Here is a 20889-nt window from a genome sequence, read left to right as displayed (position 1 = left end):
AAGAAGAACAGAAAAGAACAGACCACTTATAAATGAATTAGCACATGCCATGAGGGAGAAGAAGAGCCACAGAATGTAAAGACAAACTTCCCCTTGTGCTATTCAAACTATGTCAAAGGAGCTCCACTAAAACGTTAGCGAGATAAGTTCACAGTGATATGCAATTTCACCCACAAAGGCATTGTTGAAAATAAAGGAAAGCTGTTTGTACAGTAATTTCTATTGCACCTTCAGATACAAGGACAGCACACATGCTAGGCTATTGAACATACAGTATATTTTATGATAATGCTAGGGAAAGACTTCACTAAAACTGCAGTAAAACAAAAAAATGACAACATTAGAAACCAAAGTTATATTTACAGAAATATGACAACAATGCAGGGTTTAGGTGTATGATTGTGGCCCTGCTTCCTTGTGCAGCTGCATGTGCTCATTGCCCACCAGATTGTCAAAGCAGCTTTAAGGTTACACTACTCAAAAAAAAAAAAACAAGATGCTGCATTACTAATTAAGAGATATTGGCAAGGCTAGTGTGCCCCCACTATCGAGCTCCATGTGGGCACTGATGGGACGCACTGCAACCTTTTTCAAGTCCTTTGAACGGCAGAGGCTGAGCCATGCCAGTCCATGTTCTGGACGCAGGCTGCAGCTCCCTGCCTTCAGTCCTTCCCAACGTTCCCAGATTTCATGGAGGAGGTGCATTCCTCTTGGGATCATCCGGCCTCAGCGCAGAGGATGCTGAAGAAAGTGGCCCCGCTTGTTTCCTTGGAAGGCACGGAGAAGTTGGGCCTGGCAGGTTTCCACCATCACAGCTTGGATCTAGGTTCCGCCAGTGGGGGGGCTTACCCAAGGACCCTACATGCTCAAACCCGCAGTTCAGGGTCACAGAGACGGACCTGAAGCGGGTTTATGCAACGGAGGCACAGGTGACCCCCGTAGCAAACATGGCAGGTATCCTGACCGCCTATATGGATGGTATGCTACGGGTTTCCGAGTTACGCCTCCTTTCAGACACGCTGCTCCAGATCTCCGGCCTTCAAGGACAAGCCCTAGGCCAGAGCCTGGCAAGCCTCGTTGTGGCTCACCAACAGCTACGGCTGTCACAGGTGAGGGTCCCCGATGCAGATAAGGCAGCAATGTTAGACACACTTAAATTCCCGGGGCATACCTTTGAGCCAGCAGGTGAGGCACCACCTGCAGTCCACTGTGGCAGCAAGCAAAAGAGCCCTCTCGCAAGGTAAGGGGAATGCAGGGTGTGGTTCGTCCATGCTGCAGCGTTCCAGAAGGCAGTTCCAGGGCCACCGCCATATTCCCCCCAATACCACTGCTCCTGGCCTTCCTAGAGAATGTCCGGTTAGAGAAGACGACAGTTTTCCTAGTGGCACCATGGTGGCCCAGGAGAATCTGGTTTTTGACCCTGTGCCAGCTCTTACAAGGCCAGCCCTGGGAGATCCCACTTCGCCTGGATCTCCTCAGTCAGGCAAAAGGTACTCTCTGGCACCTGGAACCATGCAGATTCCAGTTATGGGTCTGGCCTCTGAATAGGACACCTAATCAGCCCTAGGACTATCCTACGCAGTCGAGGGCATGTTGCAGAACGCTTGGCAGGCTCCAATAGGTCGTTATACACCTATAACTGGAGATACTTTCAGAACTGGTATCTCACTAGAGGTCATGACCCCATATCTTTCCCTATGCCAGTTATCTTGCAGTTTCTCCAAGAATTGCTGGATGTCGGTAGGTCACCTTCTACTTTGAAAGTGTATCTGGCAGCCATTTCTGAGTGCCATGCTCCCATTGATTTTGTATCTCCGGGTGCAGATTACTTGGCGACCCGTTTTCTCAAGGCTGCTCATGATTACGCCCTCCAAGGAGGGACGTTCTCTCAGAGCGGAGCCTTGATATTGTGCTGGAGGCTCTCATGAATGCCCCGTTTGAGCCCTTACACTTCATAGAGTTGAAGTAACTGTGTATGAAGACAGCCTTCCTCTTGGCTATCACCTCAGTGAGTCAGTGAGCTACAGGCGCTATCGGTGCACAGCTCAGTATGCGTATTTGGGATGATGGGAACAGGGTGTCACTACGTACAAACCCTGGTTTCCTCCCAAAGGTGATCACATCCTTCCACAAGAACCAGTCTGTGGAACTGGAGTCTTTCTATCCACCTCCATTTTCTATGGAAGAGGATAGGAGATTGAACTCCCACTGCCCGATGCGGGCATTGAGGTGGTACGTGGATAGGACAAGAGCTCTGCGTCATTCTGTCCAGCTCTTTGCCTGTCATGCTATACGGACCCCAGGACAGGCCCTCTCGAAGCAGCGACTGTCGCACTGGATTGTGGACACAGCCTCGACTGAATATGAGAATGTCGGCTTGCCCCCACCTGGATGTGTAGCCTCAAACTGTACCAGAGGGTTGGTCAAATCTTGGGCCCTCTTCAGAGGGGCCTCGCTGTCCAATATTTATACTGCAGCTTTCTTTCCAGGTTCTACCGCCTTAATGTGGTAGATCCTTCCCTGCCTTCATTAGGCACGACGGTCCTTGAGATTGTACCACTAACCCTTGGATTAAGTGGTTCAGATGCGTCCCTCGTCTGCTGCAGTTCCCTCTCCCTCACGACTGCTCTGGTATACTTTCCCAGAAGTAATGTTGGTGGTTGTCTTCGAATTGAAAGGGAACATTAGGTTACTTACCGTAACACTGGTTCCCTGAAAGAGAAGACAACCACCAACCAGCGAGGTCACATTGGTCGTCCTTCATAAGAGGAAATGGTCTCCGCGGGTTGACTGTTTAATCCCTCGGTTGTCGAGACCAAGACCGTCACCCCACGGAGGGGCCTATCGGCAGCTCTGATATAAAATGCTCAGTGAATACCTGCCTATGGCAAGTAATGTTGGTGGTCGTTCCGGGAACCAGGGTTACGATAAATAACCTAACATTTTAAACCTTTGCTGAATAATTCATTTCACTGTACAAAAGATCAAAGTAATTCTGTAAAGTAATTAAGGTAAAGAAGACTTTCAGCTTTCAAATACTGCAAAATATGAATCCAAACAAGCAGTGGAATTCTGCTCTCTTGTCTTTTAACTGGGATGTGAATCAGAAAGAAAGAAAAGAAAACTACTGCAGCCAAGACTACACATCAACAGTATGGTCATTTGTTTATATCAAACATAATTAATTAATTATGAATGTATCAAGAACAGATGTAGGATTGATAATATGAAGTGTGGAATGTACAATTCTATAATTAACTGATGTACACTAATCTCACACATTTCTCAATTAAGTAATTTAGCACCAAACATACATTTATATACACTTACCACTTATCCACTTTACTTCAGGATCATGGACAGCAAACTCTGGTTTAAAAAGATCTCCCAGGGATAGTTTGGTTTCACTCCCCTTTAAAGTTTCATCTGCAAAATAATAATAATAATAATAATAATAATAATAATAATAATAATAATACATTTTATATTCATACTATACTATATTCAATCTCCTCTCTTAAATTGTATTTATTTATGTTGTGTTCAACATTTCACTTTTTACAGTACTGTATTACTGTATTTTAAATATATTGACCACACTTATTACACCATGTAACAATTTTTTTTTTTATTTTTTTTTTGGTTCCTGGGTAGTAAGTGTTATTTCCTAATTGCTTATGCCTCAAAATTATAGAAAATGGCTATTATTCCCCATAAACTTTGCTTTTGTGACCAGGACAGTGATATTTCAAAATATCACTATTTCCAATGGGAAAACGGGCGTTTTTGTGTCTTTTCGTTCACATAAAGTCAGAAAAAACAACATATGAATCCAAATTAACATGTATTTATACTAAAGTAATACAAAAATGACTACAAAAGATTTAGAAGTGAGTAGTTTTTCGAGATTTACGATTATACTGTAAATTTACAGTATAATCGTAAATCTCGAAAAACTACTTTTTTACTAAAATTACTATTTACCTGTCCTGGTCACAAAAGCAAAGTTTGTGGGGAATAATAGCCATTTTCTATACTTTTGAAGCATACGCAATTAGGAAATAACACTTACTACCCAGGAACAAAAATTGTGTTACATAGTGTTATTAATGTTTTATAAAGTAAGCCATGGTTAGCAGTTTGCCATCAAAATACAAATTAAAATAATAATAATTGAAGAAATGAAAAACTGTCTTGTTGATAGATCATATGAATGTTTCTTCTCAACTCCCCTGGGAAATCACATTGAATAGCATCTCCTCCAAGAAGTCAAGGAGCAGGCTACATTCCAAACCTATTTACATAATGCCTTGATGGACACAGTGGCCCTGCTTTATTATCTAAATCTATTAGAGAATATCGACTGTCTCCTTCAAACTCTTCTCTTCCGTGCCTGTGCATGTGCCAGGTGGATTGCAAGATAATTCTCAGAGCAAGGGTGGTGTGATAGCTGACAGAATATAGCTTTTGAAACTCTAATGTAACCTGTCCTCATGTACATTCCAACGTCTTAGTTAAAACCTGTATTAAAAATGTATCCCTGGTGGAATAGAAGTCTATTTCTCAAAATAATCTTTTCCAGGAAATGTTCAGATTCTTGTTGAAACTCTAATGCCATAATGAAACCTGGATCTGAATTGAAATGTTGACTTTTTAAAAAAAAAATTTATACATGTTTTATTCAATCTGTTTTCGTTAATACTATTTTAAAACTTGAAATATCACAAGAAGACAATATTCAAACATATCATTATACAAAAAAAGGCACCATCCTCTACAGTTTTCTGCAATGCATGCTGCAGCCAAATGAGTTATAGAGGAAGAAGGGTTCTCAAGGAATATTTAACAGGGAGATATTTACAAATACAATAATGTAAATCAGCAAGACTTCAGTTTTGCATCAAATATCTGTTTCCATGGAAACTAAAATAGGGCTTCTTAAATCTCAGTTGCTTATGAACAAAAGACCCCTGGTACTGTGGATCATTAATTTATATGAATCCCTCTGATGTGTTCCACTGGGGTGATGCATTAACCTATTATTAAAGGGACACTTTCTATCATACTATTTAATATGTTGTTTCTACTCACAGTAGATCACCATATAAGTACTTACTAACTATTTCAACAACGGGTTTGAAAAAAAGACCACTATGGGTGTGCAGCTGTAATTTCGGTCCCCTATGAAACCTCTGTAACTCCTATTTTTATTTGGCTGGTGCTTTTTTCCAAAGTGAGTTACAATTCATTTATTTTACAAATTCTGGTACCCATTTATACAGTTGGGTTTTTGCTGGAGCAATATTCATTTATTATTTATTCAATATTTTCAATATTCAATATTTATTTATTAGACAGAAATTACAGTTGAACACTGGTCATTTCTACAACCATGTCAATTTAGAAATAATTAATCTCATTATAGAAAAGGTCAAAATTGATATAAAAAGCCCTGAAGAGGGAAGTGAATTAAATTACTTACAGTACATGTGCCCTATACGTACATGCAAGTGACAACATGAGGTAACAACACATTTTTTGTAAGCAGTATTCACTGTTTAGAATATTCCATTGTAAATATAGACAACAGTCTGTTATACAGGCTAAAAGTTTACCTGGAGTTAGAAGGATTACAGACATGGTAATGAGGGAGCAGACCCCAAGGATCACCAGCAGTGCAATGGCAATCCCCTTCCAGTTCCTCTCCGGAGGGCTGCCACCTCCCAGATCCTACAAACAAAAAACGTTCGGTAAAAAATAGAATTCAATATAATGAAATTCAACACCATGTATACATAACAATTAAAACAACTGAGTCGCATAATAAATGTTTTGGGTGACTACAAGGTTTCATGCACTTTAGAAAACTTAATTTATCCATCAGCACAGACTATATAGTATCAAGAAATAATCATTCTATGTTTCCTTAATGAAAAATTTAATTTTCCTTAAGCTTTGCAAATTAAGCCAGTATCTTAATTACACTATTTACAGTGAAGTCCATTTAGTTTTAAACTTGTGAAACTGACTATTTTAATAAAGGGAACAAATCAGTAAATATTTACCTAAAAGAAGACATTTAGTGGACCACAACAATGGTATCAGTTTTTGAATACCTCTCAAGTAATACAATAACTGCATCCTGCTCTGTATTCAAAGAATATTAGGAGAAGGGTATTGTATTGGTTATACAAAGGTTGCTCTTATAGCAATTTTATTGACTATATAAAGATTGTTCTTGTATAAATTTCCAATACAAAATGTGTTTGACAATATGAATGACAAGCACACAAATTCCTTAAAAATCTAATTTACTGGGAGGCTCCCGAATGGCGTAAATGCGCTCGGTGTGGAGTGCAGGACGTGCCCTATATCCTGGACATCGCCGGTTCGAGTCCAGGCCCTTCCATTGCCGACTGTGGACGGGAGCTCCCAGGGGGCAGCGCACAATTGGCAGAGCGCTGCCCGGGGGGGAGAGACTAAGTCGGCCATGGTGTCCTTGGCTCACCGCGCATCAGGGACCCCTGTGGTCTGGTCAGGAGCCTGTGGGCTTGCCCATAAGCTGCCCAGAGCTACATTGTCCTCCGATGCTGTAGCTCTGAGGTGGCTGTATTGTGAGCCTGCAGTGTGTAAGGAAGCAGGTGGCTGATGGCACACACTTCGGAGGACAGCATGTGTTTTGCCCCTCCCGAGTCATCGCAGGGGTGGTAGCGGTGAGCTGAGCCTAAAAATAATTGGATATTCTAAATTGGGAGAAAATAATAAAAATAACTGCCGACTACTAAATTAAAAAAAAATAAATAAATCTCTTCTACTGTGTTCTCAGATCAGTACAGGCTCTACCACTGCACTGGGAGCTGACATGTATCCTGACAGATAAGTGTTCTTTCAGTGAAAAAAGCAAACAGCAAATGCCATCAAAATGACCATCAAACACAGGAGTCTGGGGAATTTATTGTCATTGCAAGGATTTTAAATTTTACACAATTATTTTTCAGAGGCATGGTTTAGATGTGGTCGGGCAAATAAGGCACATGCCAGAAAATCTGAAGCATATGAAACGTGGATGAATTTCACCAAGGAGGTCTATGGCTCTGACATAAATCCAACAGAAATGGAGTTGGATCTGTATAGGTGTGGGCCAACAAACTACAAGCCAGGAAGCACATGCAGAACCTAGTTATTAAAAACATGTGTTTTGAGAAAAACTACCTTAACATATTGATTTTTTAATGCAATTTTCCAAGAATCAATCCATAGAAAGGTCATGTGTGTTGGAGAAAATAAGCCAAAGAGATTAAAAAACAGCTCTGTATAATAAAGATGTAAAGGGATTAGCTCCTAAAATTACTGCAGGGGATTGCCTATGGACATTTACACTTCTGCAGTGAAATTTGAAATAGATTATTTAAAATACTGCAATATAGGTTATAGTGAGAATAGCAGTTTGCCCTATAATGGTTTCCATGCTAAGTAGCATATCCAAATAATTCATTTGGATTTACAAGATCAGATCAATATAGAGATGGCTTTCTATGCACAGTGGAGTAAGAAAACCAATTTAGAGTAATCAATCATTTGCTGTAGTATTTCAGGTCTACTTTAATTTGCACTCTGTGCTATGAGTCTGTCTGATGTTATGTAGATTATATTAGATATGTTATTGTTACTGTTTCAACTAAAATATCATTGCATGCAGGCAGCAGGAGGCACTCAGATTGCATTGTGTTAATCATCACAAAATAAAATGGTGTTTTATTTTGTGGGTTTTAGGTGGGTTAAGATTATTTTTTTAGGGGAAACCCTGATGAGTGTGCTAACAGGCCTGGCATGGGGAGAGCTGTGTGTGTGCAGGGATTCACTTTGTATGTGTTTAGATAGCAAGGATGTAGCTGCTTGAGCACTGGCCTCAAGCGATGCTTGAAGTACAAGGGCTGTGTTGGGTAATTAATGAGCCACACGTCTGTATTTCATTGCACCCTGGGCTGTATTTTCTGTACACAGATACTGCATACTGTATGTGCAAAACAATATGCATGAATAGAAAACATATTTAAGCAATAGTGCTCATCAGGGTAGCTAATAAAAAACGCTAGTGCCTTCAACTTTTATACCCTGGATTTACTTTCACATTCTATGCTACATGGGACCAATATGTGTGACAAGGAGAGCTAATTGGAATATTGGTTGTTTCACTTAGTATAGCTAGTATTAAAAGTCTGTCGCAACCAATAGCAATTACCTCAAAGAAATGGCTGAAATAACAAAATGGTACAGGCTAGAGGCTAACGCTTTTATCAGGCACTTGATGGCCTTTTTGATGGCACTTGATAAACTGATCTAATGATATCTTGAAAACATTAGGTGGAGCTGAGTTTACCAAAAAAAAAAAAATCATGAACTGAACCAAACAGGTAATTTTGTAGTTGTTATGTGAGGAAACCTGTGCACAATATTGTCACTTTAACCCTGTCCTAAAGTAAACTAGGGAAAAGTAGGAATATAAGAACCAATATTGGAACAGGCTGCTGTCAGTGACATATTACCCAGATGATGAAAGAAGACTTCTGCACTTAAAATGCCTGCACTTCACATGACCTTGGAGACACTCAATTTCCAGCTCCCCAGCACCCCTGTCACACGCCGTAATGAGCACAAAACACAGCGGCAATTAAAACAATGAAAAAAAAAATATAGACTGATTATTCTATTCACATGACTAACGACTCATAACACACATTCTGACAGGGTTGTGTCCCTTTCAAGCAAGTTATAGATGTATTGTTGACTGATTCGAAGCCCGTGATCCAGTTGCACACAGACACAACCAATTACAAAGCACCTGCTTCTCTGGCTTCACCTTCCTTACTGTTTTTAGACAAACCTGTCTAAATATATTTCTGCTGTTTTTGGAAACCACAGAGCCATAAGCTCCCAATTCCCTGGTGAATACCTATCACTGAATAATGCAACAGGCCACTGCTTTTAACATCTCTTTGCTCTCTACTGTCTTTATAGGTAGAAGTGGCACCCCCAGAATGAGGACAAAGACTTTAGAACCGTGTCAAATAAAAATATTATGTGACTATCTATTATGGGACAGTGGTGGGAACTGGGTACTTTTAAATCAGAAAGACACTGAAATGGGCACTGAATATGAACAGCAAATCTTTTCAATGCAAGTTAAGAATGGCATAGCTAACAGTAGCTGTAAAGTACATACTCCTTAGGTTACACGTTTTCTTGACTTTCATTTTATATTCAGTTCTATTACTTCATGACTTTATTTGCTGTGGAATGGCAGAGATATGCATATACAAAAGGCAGCATGACATTGCATGGTGGAAAGAATGCTTTGTGGTAGGAGAGAACCATGTGTTAAACCACCAAACAGCAATTTTAATAAAAATGCTGCTCCCCGAAAGAGAATCCAGAGCTTAGCCTGGTAGGGTTCCGGGGCTCTCTATGTGAACAGCAAAGCATACAGTTACAAAACTGAGACTTCTCAAACCCTCCTCACAGCACCCACCCCCACTCGAGTGCCTGCTTCAACACGCTAATTGTGGTTATTTTTACATTCTCTCTATGGACCTTTATTTGCATAACAACCCTGCAGTAAAGTCGCCAGCTATGCTCCCTAGTCAGCACAGAGATGACTGGCATCCCCACCTGGCCACAATATCAAGAACACTTAACTCGCCGATTAATAAAACGGCTACTAAAAGTGATCTAAATAAAAAAATTAAAGATTTGGATGGATTGGTGTTTACTTGATATGACAATGCACTGGAGAGACTAAAGATATTACTCACTTTTTTTTTTTTTGTAAAATGAAAAGCAAACTGCAAAATGTTGAGAACACCCAAGAAACAACCTGCAAGTTTCATATAGCAGTTAAACTCTTTAAAGCTTTGTTAAAAGCGAATTGTAAAATACCAGTTCAGAAATACTTTGATTGGTTCTCACAGAACTGTGTCAGTTTGGATTTATCAAATAAGTGTTTTTTGTGTGTTTGCATCTATAATTTACATTCATTACAATTACAATATGTTTTACACTGTACACTGCCTGGTCACTTTTATGGAAACTGTAACTAATAACCATTTGCCTTGACAAGACATGGCAGAGACCACAAGGTACTGGAAGGTATCCTGAGGGATGTCATGCATTAAATCATTAAAATTACAGTCTTGACAAGCCTCTCTAACTGTCTTTTCCCCATGCCTGTCAGTAACTGTGACCACAGCTGTGTCTCAGCAGCCTCCTAGCATGACTGTCCTTGCTGCTGTGGCACCTCTGCAACCAGAACCCACTCATCTTTGCAATACTGTTAGATATTTGCCTTTCCTGGTTTTTGGTGGACTGTCTGCAATTGTGCCATTTCTATAGCTTGTTTAGTATTGAGACCTAATTGGCATGTCAGGGTGAAGTACTTCTCTGAAATCATAACTATGGGACACGGTAAACCAAATGTTCTCTTTAAAACCATTGACCAAATCCTACATCTAGCCACTGATAGATCCATCTCCCGTTCATCCTCCTCTCTTACCTTACTCTTACCATAATTTTTCCTATTTCTTTCGGAAAAAAAATTGACATTTATTCTAAGCTCTCCTGCCACAAACCCAGTTTACTACTTGACCACCTTGACTCACCTTCGGTTGCCCCTCCTGTTCTCTCCTCTTTCTCTCCTCTCTCCATTGCTGACGTCTCCGGCCTACTGTACTGTACTCAATTATTGCCACGTCACCCCTGGACCCCTGGCCAACTAATCTTGTCCATCTCTGTGCTTCTGATCTTGCTCCTTCCATTATGTACATTCTCAACCTGTCCCTGGACTCAGGCTCTGTTCCTGCTGCCCTCAAGCTTGCCCGATACGCCGGTAATCAAAAAACCCTCCCTCGATCTGACTGCCTTATCTAATTTCCGTCCCATCTCCAATCTCCCTTTTGGACGCATATGGTCTGTTTTCTATGCTGTATGCAGTGGTATTGCAAACCAGTTATTTGTGGTGTCCCTCAAGGGTCTGTTCTTGGGCCTCTTGTCTTCAACATCTACATGCTTCCCTTGGGCCAACATAGCCTCATGTTTGACGCCTATGCTGATAACACCTAGCTCTACTTAAAACTCAACCCTGGCAGCCCCTGCCATGATTCATCTCTCAGCTTGCATTCAAGACAATTTTCTTCATCTCAACACTCGTAAATCTGAACTCCTTCTAAAACTCAACTTAAGAATCTCAATAGAGCTGCCCTGAACCTCCAAAACTGTCTGCTGCTGCCTTCCCCCACTGTACAAAGCCTTAGTGTACTTCTGGATAGCAACCTCTCCTTTGATGGCCACATCTCCTCCGTGGTCAAATCTTCCTTCTACCATCTCTGAGACATCACCAAAGTCTGTCCCTACCTTTCCCTCCCGGATGCAGAGGTACTCTGTCATGCATTTGTCTCCTCTTGACTCCACTACTGCAACTCTCTCTCTGGTGGTCTCCCAGAACGTGCCGTAAACTGACTGCAGCTAATGCAAAGTTCATAAACATAAAAAACGTGAATGCATCACCCACCATCTTGCCCAGCTGCACTGGTTACCTGTAGTTCAGAATTACTTTCAAAACTCTCCCGCTCACCTACAATGCCCTTCATCACACAAGTACTGAGTATCTCTCTAACCTGCTGGCCTGTCCCTGCCCACAAGCTGAAGTCCTCCGACTATGACCTGCTTGTTATCTCTCTTGCTTTCTATTCTCTTTAAGCCCGTGTAACAGGGGAGGTCAGTCACGGCATTGACACAGAGAGGTGGGAAAGAGGGTGTGGGAGCTTTCCCTCTCTCTGAGAGGCTGAAGGGCAGGCTTTGGGGGATTGCTGCACTTATAAGATAATGCTCTGTGGTTTCCTCAAGTCGGTCCCTAAAAGACAAACTACAAGCTAGCAGGAGCTCGGCTCCAAGAGCAAGAACAGTCGGAAAAATAAATAAACCCGATAGAAAATAAAAGAATATTAGCGGGGAAACCTTGGGCAGACCCCCTATATATGTATAGGACGCAGGCTGACTCATAGCGACGGTCGGAGTAACGCTGCCGAGGGCAGCACCTTTATTTTGTTGTTTTATTACTGTGTTTTATTTTCCCTTTTTCTTTCACCTTTTGTTTTCATTATTATTCTGAGCACTTGCATGTGCACTGGACTCTGTACCTGAATTGGTAAACGTGTGGTCCTGTTTATTGTTGACAGTATTCAGGCCACGGTCAGCAGCGCCCTCTGCAGGTTAAAATAAATTATCGCAAAAAGAAAAGAAAACCGGACACCTGTGCGGTGTTTCCAATTACACCTTTCTGTCTCCCGTGTCAAGTGAATTACCCACCACCCTTCCACAGCCTGATAGCTGTTATTAGCTGTTGTGTCATTGCTACTTTTAAAAAAAATTACACCTCCACAATGTTTTAGAATTCTGTTTTTATACCCTAGCCTTGTATTTAGTGTATTATGCTTTATTTTTCTTTTTACTGTATTTAGTGTATTATGCTTTATTTTTCTTTTTACTGTATCTTGTAAAGCGCTTTGTGATGGTGGTCCACTATAAAAGGTGCTATATAAAATAAAGATTTATTATTGTATTATTATATATGTCTAATTCAGGGCAATGCCTAATACAATCTGGTAGACAGGTCCTATAAAGTGTCTAGGAAGTATATGTTTACATGGCATGCTTGTTGTTAAACTGCTTGTTGTTTTTAAGCAGGCATTAGGCAGTAGTTGATTTCATGTGCCTCAGTAAATCAAGACACATTATTCTAGTATATTCAGCTCACATAAAAATCTAAAATTATTTTCTTTCAGGAAAAAAAAAAATGTAATCGCTAACTATTCCAAAAGGAAAACATTTTAATTTCTGTAATGAATTTCAGTTTGAACAATTACATTAGGAGATTAACTCTTTGACAGGTTAACATTTACAAATTGTTCACCTCATATGAGATGAACTTCCCACATGGATATATATATATCTATATATCTATATATATATATATATATATATATATATATATATATAGATATAGAGAGAGAGAGAGAGAGAGAGAGAGAGAGAGAGAGAGAGAGAGAGAGAGAGAGAGAGAGAGAGAGATACAGAGGACGCCAGGACTATAGACACAGCCTGATATCGTCCTGCAAGGTATCGATGTATCGAAATTCAGAGTGGGAGGTACAGGATGTCCCACCTCTGCCTGCAGGAAACCGAAGTTTGTCACAATATAATAATTATTAATTATTAATATTTTAATAATTAGCTACATTTCAGCTTCCGCCTTCTTCAGATAACAGGGTTGTTTGCCTAGTTATTTCTACTGTGCTATCTGAAGCAGGTAGAAGCCGAAACATTTTAGCTAATTATTGAAATAGTGAGTTTCAGTTACTTTTCTTCTTCATTATATATATTTCAAAATATATTGCAATATTTAATATATACTGTAGTTATCATAAATACAGCTTTGAAAGAAACACGTGCTATAGTAAATATGTATTTTAATTTAAAATCATGGTTTTTATTAAAGAAAACACTTTATGAAAACAAATCTCAACTGGAAGGTCAATAGCTTCTCCAAACTGCACCTTTCTGAGACCTACAGTGTGTAGCTAATGGAAGTACAAAACAGGTAAGATTTGTAGAGTTATTATGTTAGTTATTTTTCAAAGTCTGCTCATGAATACAATGGTTTAATTTCACAGTGTGTAGAGAAATGAAAAATATCTCTTTATTTCTCTTATCTCTCTATACTCATGCCTGCCTGCTTGACCACTGAGAACAACTGTCTAAACTTGAAGGTGAAATACAAGCTATGCTGATGTTACTACACCCATGGTTCTGGACTTAATAAATACTTTATGGAGGATAGTTCTAAAAGAATAATGCCAATGGTTAAAAACTGTAAAGGGCTATGTGACAGCAATATTACATTAGCAAGATCCTTCATGCATAATGTTTTTATGAAACATGCCCTACTTAGTCCTTTTGAAATCTCCAAGTCTTCGTTTATTACCTCAATTATAAGTGAAGATATAACCCATTGCAAGGGTTCCGCTCCAGAGCTTCTCTATATGAGTATTATCCAGATTAGAATATTATGAAGATGGATTGACACGCATGGCACTGGAGTGGATTCAAAACCCTTCAGATTTCAATACACTATTAACCTTTGTGTGACAAAGGGTGGATGAATGTTACTAATCAGCACTGCAATTGAAATTGACCCAATTGTACAAACCTTGGTGCCTGAAAAGACGTTAAACGGAAATCTGCACTGTTGGCATTATACTATATTTATTGTAATAATTTCATTAACAGCATTTGCTTTCCGTTCATTTAAATATAACCTCAATTTTTACTTTGGGTTTAGTACATATAAACCAATAAATTGGTTCTTCTGTGATTCCCTCATTTTATATGTATATTCACTTGAATTATCTTTAGTTCTAAACACTGTTAAATTAATCAACCAGATATAATATATAGATTTTAAAATGTACGCTACATAAATATAATGAGCAGTTTTACAAATCCCTTGCTAGGATAATCTGTAACCATCAGTGAAGAAACAATGTTGTTGCTATAGTCAGTACAGGATTGCATAGTACAGGGTTGTGTATCTGTCACTATCTTTTAGTGCCTAAATATGAAATTACAATGTCTATAGCAGAAACAAGGGGGGGAGGGGGGGATAAGGGTTCACAAAAGAAGCCTTGAACTTGTTACTGGTCTTCAAAGCAACGCAAACCATTTTCTTACAACCCATAGTTTTCAGCCTCTATCCTGTCTGCTAGATTAAATAACACCTACAACACAGTTAATCCCAATACACAACAGCTTCAAACCGTGTACAGTGTTATTTTATTTTTATCCCATAAGGTACACAGTGGTATCAAACCAATGTACATATTAAAAAGCACATGTTACTTACTTGCCTGTAGCATTGCCAATATTGAAATTAAGTCTGCACTGAAATATAAACCATCATCACTTATTCTAATCCCTTAATTTTGAGAAATCCTTAGGAGCTTATCTATCATCAGAGTTCCATTTTTTTTCATATAGACCACGTTTTAAATTTAGCAACACTAACAATAAAAGTGATTAAGGAAAAGCACAGCTGAAAAATGTAAATGATGCATACACGCCAACAATCCCACAATCCACTGCTGTCACGCTGCAGTGCACATTCGCATTTATAATATGCATCATTTAGCTCTGTAATATATTTTTAATAAATTTTCAATTTTGGTCATATTTCGAGACACAAAAAAGACAGCAAAAGAGCTTTTGAAGAAATAATCTGTGCTGTAAGTATACCAGTGCCTGTCCTCATCTGATTTGGTCTAAATGAGCAACACAAATAGATTCAGTGTTCTGTATAATACAAAAAGATTTGTTAAACATATCACTATTTCCAAAGGGCACTTTCCACTGTCTGTCGTTTTTGAATAAATTAAATATTTTTTTAATGTATTTTTTTTAGCTGTGTGTATTAATTTATGCTAATCCAGAGGCAAATAGTTTTATGTAGGGTGATTCACTAGTTGAATTTGAAATTAATAATTTATATCTGTGTGATGCAAGGCCAATAAAAATGGAATAGGAAATTCTGTACAGCATCCTCTGTTGCTAATATTTTACATTTTTATGACATCTTTTGTTAAGGAAGTAAAAGGCATGTTTGTTTGTTTATTTATTTATTTATTTATTTTGAAAATATATTTACAGCGTTTATACATTTTGTGCAGTGTAACGTTATTTATTCATATTCATTCATTTTTAAGGCACAGCAATGGGCAATTCTACTGTTTCTTGGGTATTACAGCATTTATGTAATGAAATATTTTTTATGATGTCAAATGAAAAGCAGCACTATATCTAATACATGTATGCTATGGGCTTTTGAGGCTGGCTTTTAAACACTATGCTACTGAAGGTTGCACAGTACCGTTGCACAGTGCATCAGTGGGCACTGCTGGATGATATATGGCACCAGGTTCACAAGGACAGTTTGGGATAGTCCAAGATTCCTTTAGGAGATGCAGCACTGCTAGTATGATTATTACTATTATCATTCGTTTTTGTTTATTTTGCAGATGCCTCTATCCAAGGTGACTTACAGAGACCTAGGGCGTGTGAATTATGCATCAGCTTCAGAGTCACTTACAATAGCGTCTTGTGTCACACTTTCTTTATAATAATAAACACTACATTCTACATCTGTTATAGATTACCTTATCAAATGATAAGAAATCCATTCTAGTGAACTGTTTGTATCTATATGGCACACTGTATAGAGTGTACTCAATACAGTGAGTTAGGCTATTAATGACATTACATTTGATACATGTAATAGCGATATAAATAAAGACATGTACACTGCTGTGCAGGAAATTCTTAGACATGTTGTTTTTTTCTACTCTGATGCATTATGAGCATCAACAATTTACTCAAAGCCTCCACTAGTGTTTTTACTATTATAACAACCTTGACTTGTATAAAGAAGGAAAGACATTAAATGAAATAGCTCGCATCACTTGATTCTCAAGGCGTGGTATCCGAAGCATAATCAACAAGTACAAAGACACAGCATCTGTAATTGACAAACCCAGGACGTGAAGACCCCAAACGGGTGAGCAATACTTGAAGATAATATCCTTAAGGAATAGAAAGAAAACAAGCATTGAATTGACAACAGAACTGGCAGATGGCACATATGTCATTGTCCATCCAGCAACAGTCCAAAGCATCTTTGACCATTGTTCCATAGTCCAATCTGTGTTCTTGTGCATATTTTAGCCTTTTAGAGGTATCCTTACTGCAACACGTCCTTTAAGTCCTGATTTCAAGAGTGACCTTCATACTGTTGATTTGATGGACAACAACCTTGAAAATGAGCTATTTCACTCAATGTTTTTCCTTCAAGTCAAGGTTGTTACAATAGTAGAAAATATTAGTGGAGGCTTTGAGTAAATTGTTGATGCTCATAATGCAACAAAGTAGAAAAATACAACATGGCTAAGACTTTTGCACAGCAGTGTAAATTTTGCTAAAATCTTACCATTAGCAACTGCAATGTAATTGTACTTGAATGTTTATAACCACTCTTCCAAAATCATTTCCTAAAAAAAAAAAAAAAATAACATCCTTATGTTTCATATGTTATGAAACGTGTGGCCTGCACACTGTACAAAGAGAGCTTCTTCCATTAGAGAATGAAGTGCAATGACAATACAGTATAACATGTCCAGGTCTTCAAGTCTCAAAGTATTGTGTTCACGTTCTACATATCAAAGTATTCAGAGAACAGTAACAGAAAAATATCTTCATAAATCAACAACAGCCCTCTTCTGAATTAAATGTCTATTTAAGACCCACAGAAAAAATAAGAATAATATTTCCATTTCTGCTGTATTAAATATAGCAGTGAGATCTTTTCAAATGTAGCTCCAACATCAATTTTATTTCTCCTTTTATCCCAAAAGGTTAACTGATCCTAAAAACAGCTGAGCTTGTAAAGTTTTTTACCATCACAAAAAAAAGTAGCCATGCATATGCATTTCTCATCGAAAGAAGGACATTATTCATTGATCATAGACACTATTCATTGATCATTTACTATACTTCATTATTTATTGTAATTGAACACATTGGTTCAGCTGAATAATTAAAGACCATTTTGGAATAGACCTGCTGTGTCACTGCTTAATTCAACAATTATGGACATATGGTTGCTTCAAGGTACAGAATGGAATAGGTTGAAAGTCTCTTTCTGTAAAAGTTTATCAAACACAAGGAAGGATCATGTATGTATGATTTAAAGAACAGTGGTATTAAGATCTGCCACCTTACAGACCAATTAATCAGACCCTATGTGCTGTTCAGTGCAGAAAGCATACAGAATAAAGGTTCACAAGAGGTTTATGCAAGGATAGTAATTTTGTGTAGTAAGTGGTATAATAATATATTGGAAGCTGTTCAAAAACATTCATTGTTTTTTTTAACGATTTGACTTTGACAACCATACCCTATTTTTGGCTTTCTAAATGGGCTGTTTTTTACTGTCCTCTTAATTATGTGGTAGGGCACACCAGTCAACAGGTCTGTCTGGATAGTGCTTGTTCTGACTCTAAAGCACTAGTGGCTGGTGGCTCTGTGCTGGTAGTGAAATCTATTGTATATACTAACCCTACTAAAAACAGTATGAGCTATTAAGTTTTATTACTGAACAGGTTTAATAAAGGAACACTATGTGTGAATGGAATGGTATTCAACAAATCTTAACAAATGCTACAGGCATCTGAGAGAGTCTGCCAAAAAGTTGTAGTGTTCACAATCGACAATCTCTTGACCTACCCTATACACAATTAGCTGGACACCCAATAGCTATATTCTTTCAAATCTCTTGATGAATTTGATTTATTTATTTAAATGATGTATATTTATTGGAATTAATTAGTTCATTCTTTTCTGTTGAGTCCTGCCAGCAAATCGTGTTCAGTCCATTTATCCATTTACTTTCTTTTATTCTTCTATATGTCACATTGTCAAATTAGCAGTTCTAATACAGCAAACCTTACATCATTTATGTCATGTCATTTTTTTTTTATAATTAATAAAAGGTGGTTCTGAATTATTTTATATAAAGTTGTTCCAGTCTCTCCAACATATTTTATTTCATCACATTTTTCACAGGCTATTCCATGAACAACATTGCTGTTTTTACAGTAGGTATTAGTTTTTAGTGGATATGTTTTGTTTTTATGTTTAATTGGATTTTTACTTTTGTCTGTGTATTTACACATTTTACATGTACTAGTGCAAGTATTTGTAGAACCTATTCTGTCAATTATTTTGTTATGTTTACTGTGAACTAAAATATCACCTAAATTAGCTTCTCTTTTGAATGCTACAACTGGGGCCTTAAGAAATATTTTTTTCAATTGTTCTTAATTATGTAGAATCCGCAAGTGTTTCCAAACTATCTTAGAAAGATTACGGAAAAGTAGAGTAAGTCATTACTAATGGGACTCTTTCTATAAAAAACTTTTTTTTTTTTTTTTTTTTTTTTTTTTTTAAAATTGCATGGATTGTGAGTATGATTATCTTAGAAAATTAGAAGGACCAAAGAGAAAAGATGTGAAAGGATCCCAGGCTGTACTGGAGAACAGTTCCGAAAAGAAAGAATGGGTGAAGAATGATGTAACCACAGGTTAGATATACAAAGGCTTATTAAGAGCGCTTTTGTTCAGACCAGAGAACGAAGACTGCCACACTTATCTCCGAAAGTCTAATAAAGCATTACTTTTAAAACTGAATAACTGTTGTACTGAACAAATCATTCCGAGTTAACCCACTTAATAAGACTCACACCAGTGAGCCAGTTAACAGCACTGTGACACGATTGTTGTCGTCTGACCAACCAATACCTCTGCTACAGTAAGCTTAACATAAAGCTATCAGAAACACCAAGATCAATCACATAATCAATTCAGCTCTACACTAAAAAAAGCAGTAGTCTTGCTTCTTATTTTTTTCTTTTAATCTTTTTCAATTGTCTGCCTCATTTCTTCATTCTCCATTTTGCAACCTATTATTGTCCACTTATGCTTTGAGTTGTGATCTCAGCAGAAATACTATCCCCTTCTTGTCATTAAGACACAAAGAGAAATATTCAGCCCATACAACATTCTCTATGGGAAAGGGATAAACAAAAGATGCAGTAAACAGACACCTTTAAGTAGAGTATTGTCATCTCTGATTGCTTTGTGAAGCAATTGTTATTCATATTGTAATTTGTAGGTTATCATAAGCTGTTATGTGTATTATGGGCAATTTAAAAGGTTGATTTAATTCATTAGAATGTTATTTACTCAATTATTGTTATTTGTTTATTTAGCAGATGGCTTTATCCAAGGCGACTTGCAGAGACTAGGGTGTGTGAACTAGCATCAGCTTCAGAGTCACTTACAACAACATCTCACCCGAAAGATGGAGCACAAGGAGGTAAAGTGACTTGCTCATGGTCACGCAATGAGTCAGTGAGTGAGCCAGCCTCTTGGTTAGAAGCCCTTTTCTTCAACCACTGGACCACACTGCCTTATATTAACATCATTCCCTAAAGCATTAAAATGCAGTGTTTACCTTTAAATTCTACTTATGTCTTGTTTAATTGTTAGCTGTCACAACAGCCTGTCATACGTTATAATGTACTATTGTATATCATGTCCTGAACATGGCCATCCGTAATGAGAGATAAATTACAATCAGACACCTTAAGATGGAATGACAGTGTGAAACAGTCCTTGTCATTTGTTATTTAAATAAAAACACATAGATACATAGTTGGAACTATTTTTGTTTTTTTATTGGCTGGTGTTCATCAATGATAGACGTACTTCAAGTCTGCAAAGACATCTTGCATTATAGAAAGGGATATGTGCCTGATTCAGAACAGAACCTGGTATAATAATATGTAGACCCAAATACAATAGCCCATTCATTTCTAATTCACATATCATAGAACACCAAACAGGCAGTTGTTGAAATTGTTTTTTTCTTGTTTGTTTGTTTTGTTTTGTTTTACTGGAAAAACCCCTCATAGAGTAGTTGTGCTCATTACTGCTGGACTGCTCACAGTCATGACAGTTCCATTTCAAGCACTGCTGAGAGCTCCTGTGTTCTGCAGACTGTCTCAGTGTGACAATTCCCTGAATTTGAATTCAAATAAGAGTAAACTTGCATAGTAAAAAAAAATATATATATATATTTAAAAAAATTGAACATCATATTCCACTTGAGCTCTGCAAAACATGCAAGATGATTAATACAATGTGTTTTAAAAAAAAAATTTAAAAAATCCAT

General features: G+C 37.9%; 1 protein-coding gene across 1 annotated transcript in view; it reads right to left on the bottom strand.

The window, feature by feature from the left end:
• Positions 1-20889, bottom strand: part of LOC121322997 (inactive dipeptidyl peptidase 10-like) — a 101114-nt gene that overhangs the window by 78929 nt on the left and 1296 nt on the right. Inside the window, exons 2-4 of the mRNA XM_041263701.1 lie at positions 6316-6416; positions 5616-5730; positions 3331-3426 (exon numbers count right to left, since the gene is read on the bottom strand). Coding sequence (XP_041119635.1) covers positions 3331-3426; positions 5616-5730; positions 6316-6416 — 312 coding nt within the window. The remainder of the gene's footprint in view (positions 1-3330; positions 3427-5615; positions 5731-6315; positions 6417-20889) is intronic.

Source organism: Polyodon spathula, chromosome 11, assembly GCF_017654505.1.
Source record: "Polyodon spathula isolate WHYD16114869_AA chromosome 11, ASM1765450v1, whole genome shotgun sequence".
NCBI lineage: Eukaryota > Metazoa > Chordata > Actinopteri > Acipenseriformes > Polyodontidae > Polyodon > Polyodon spathula.
Note: the sequence above shows the minus strand (reverse complement) of the source record. Positions and strands in the feature narration are given on the sequence as shown.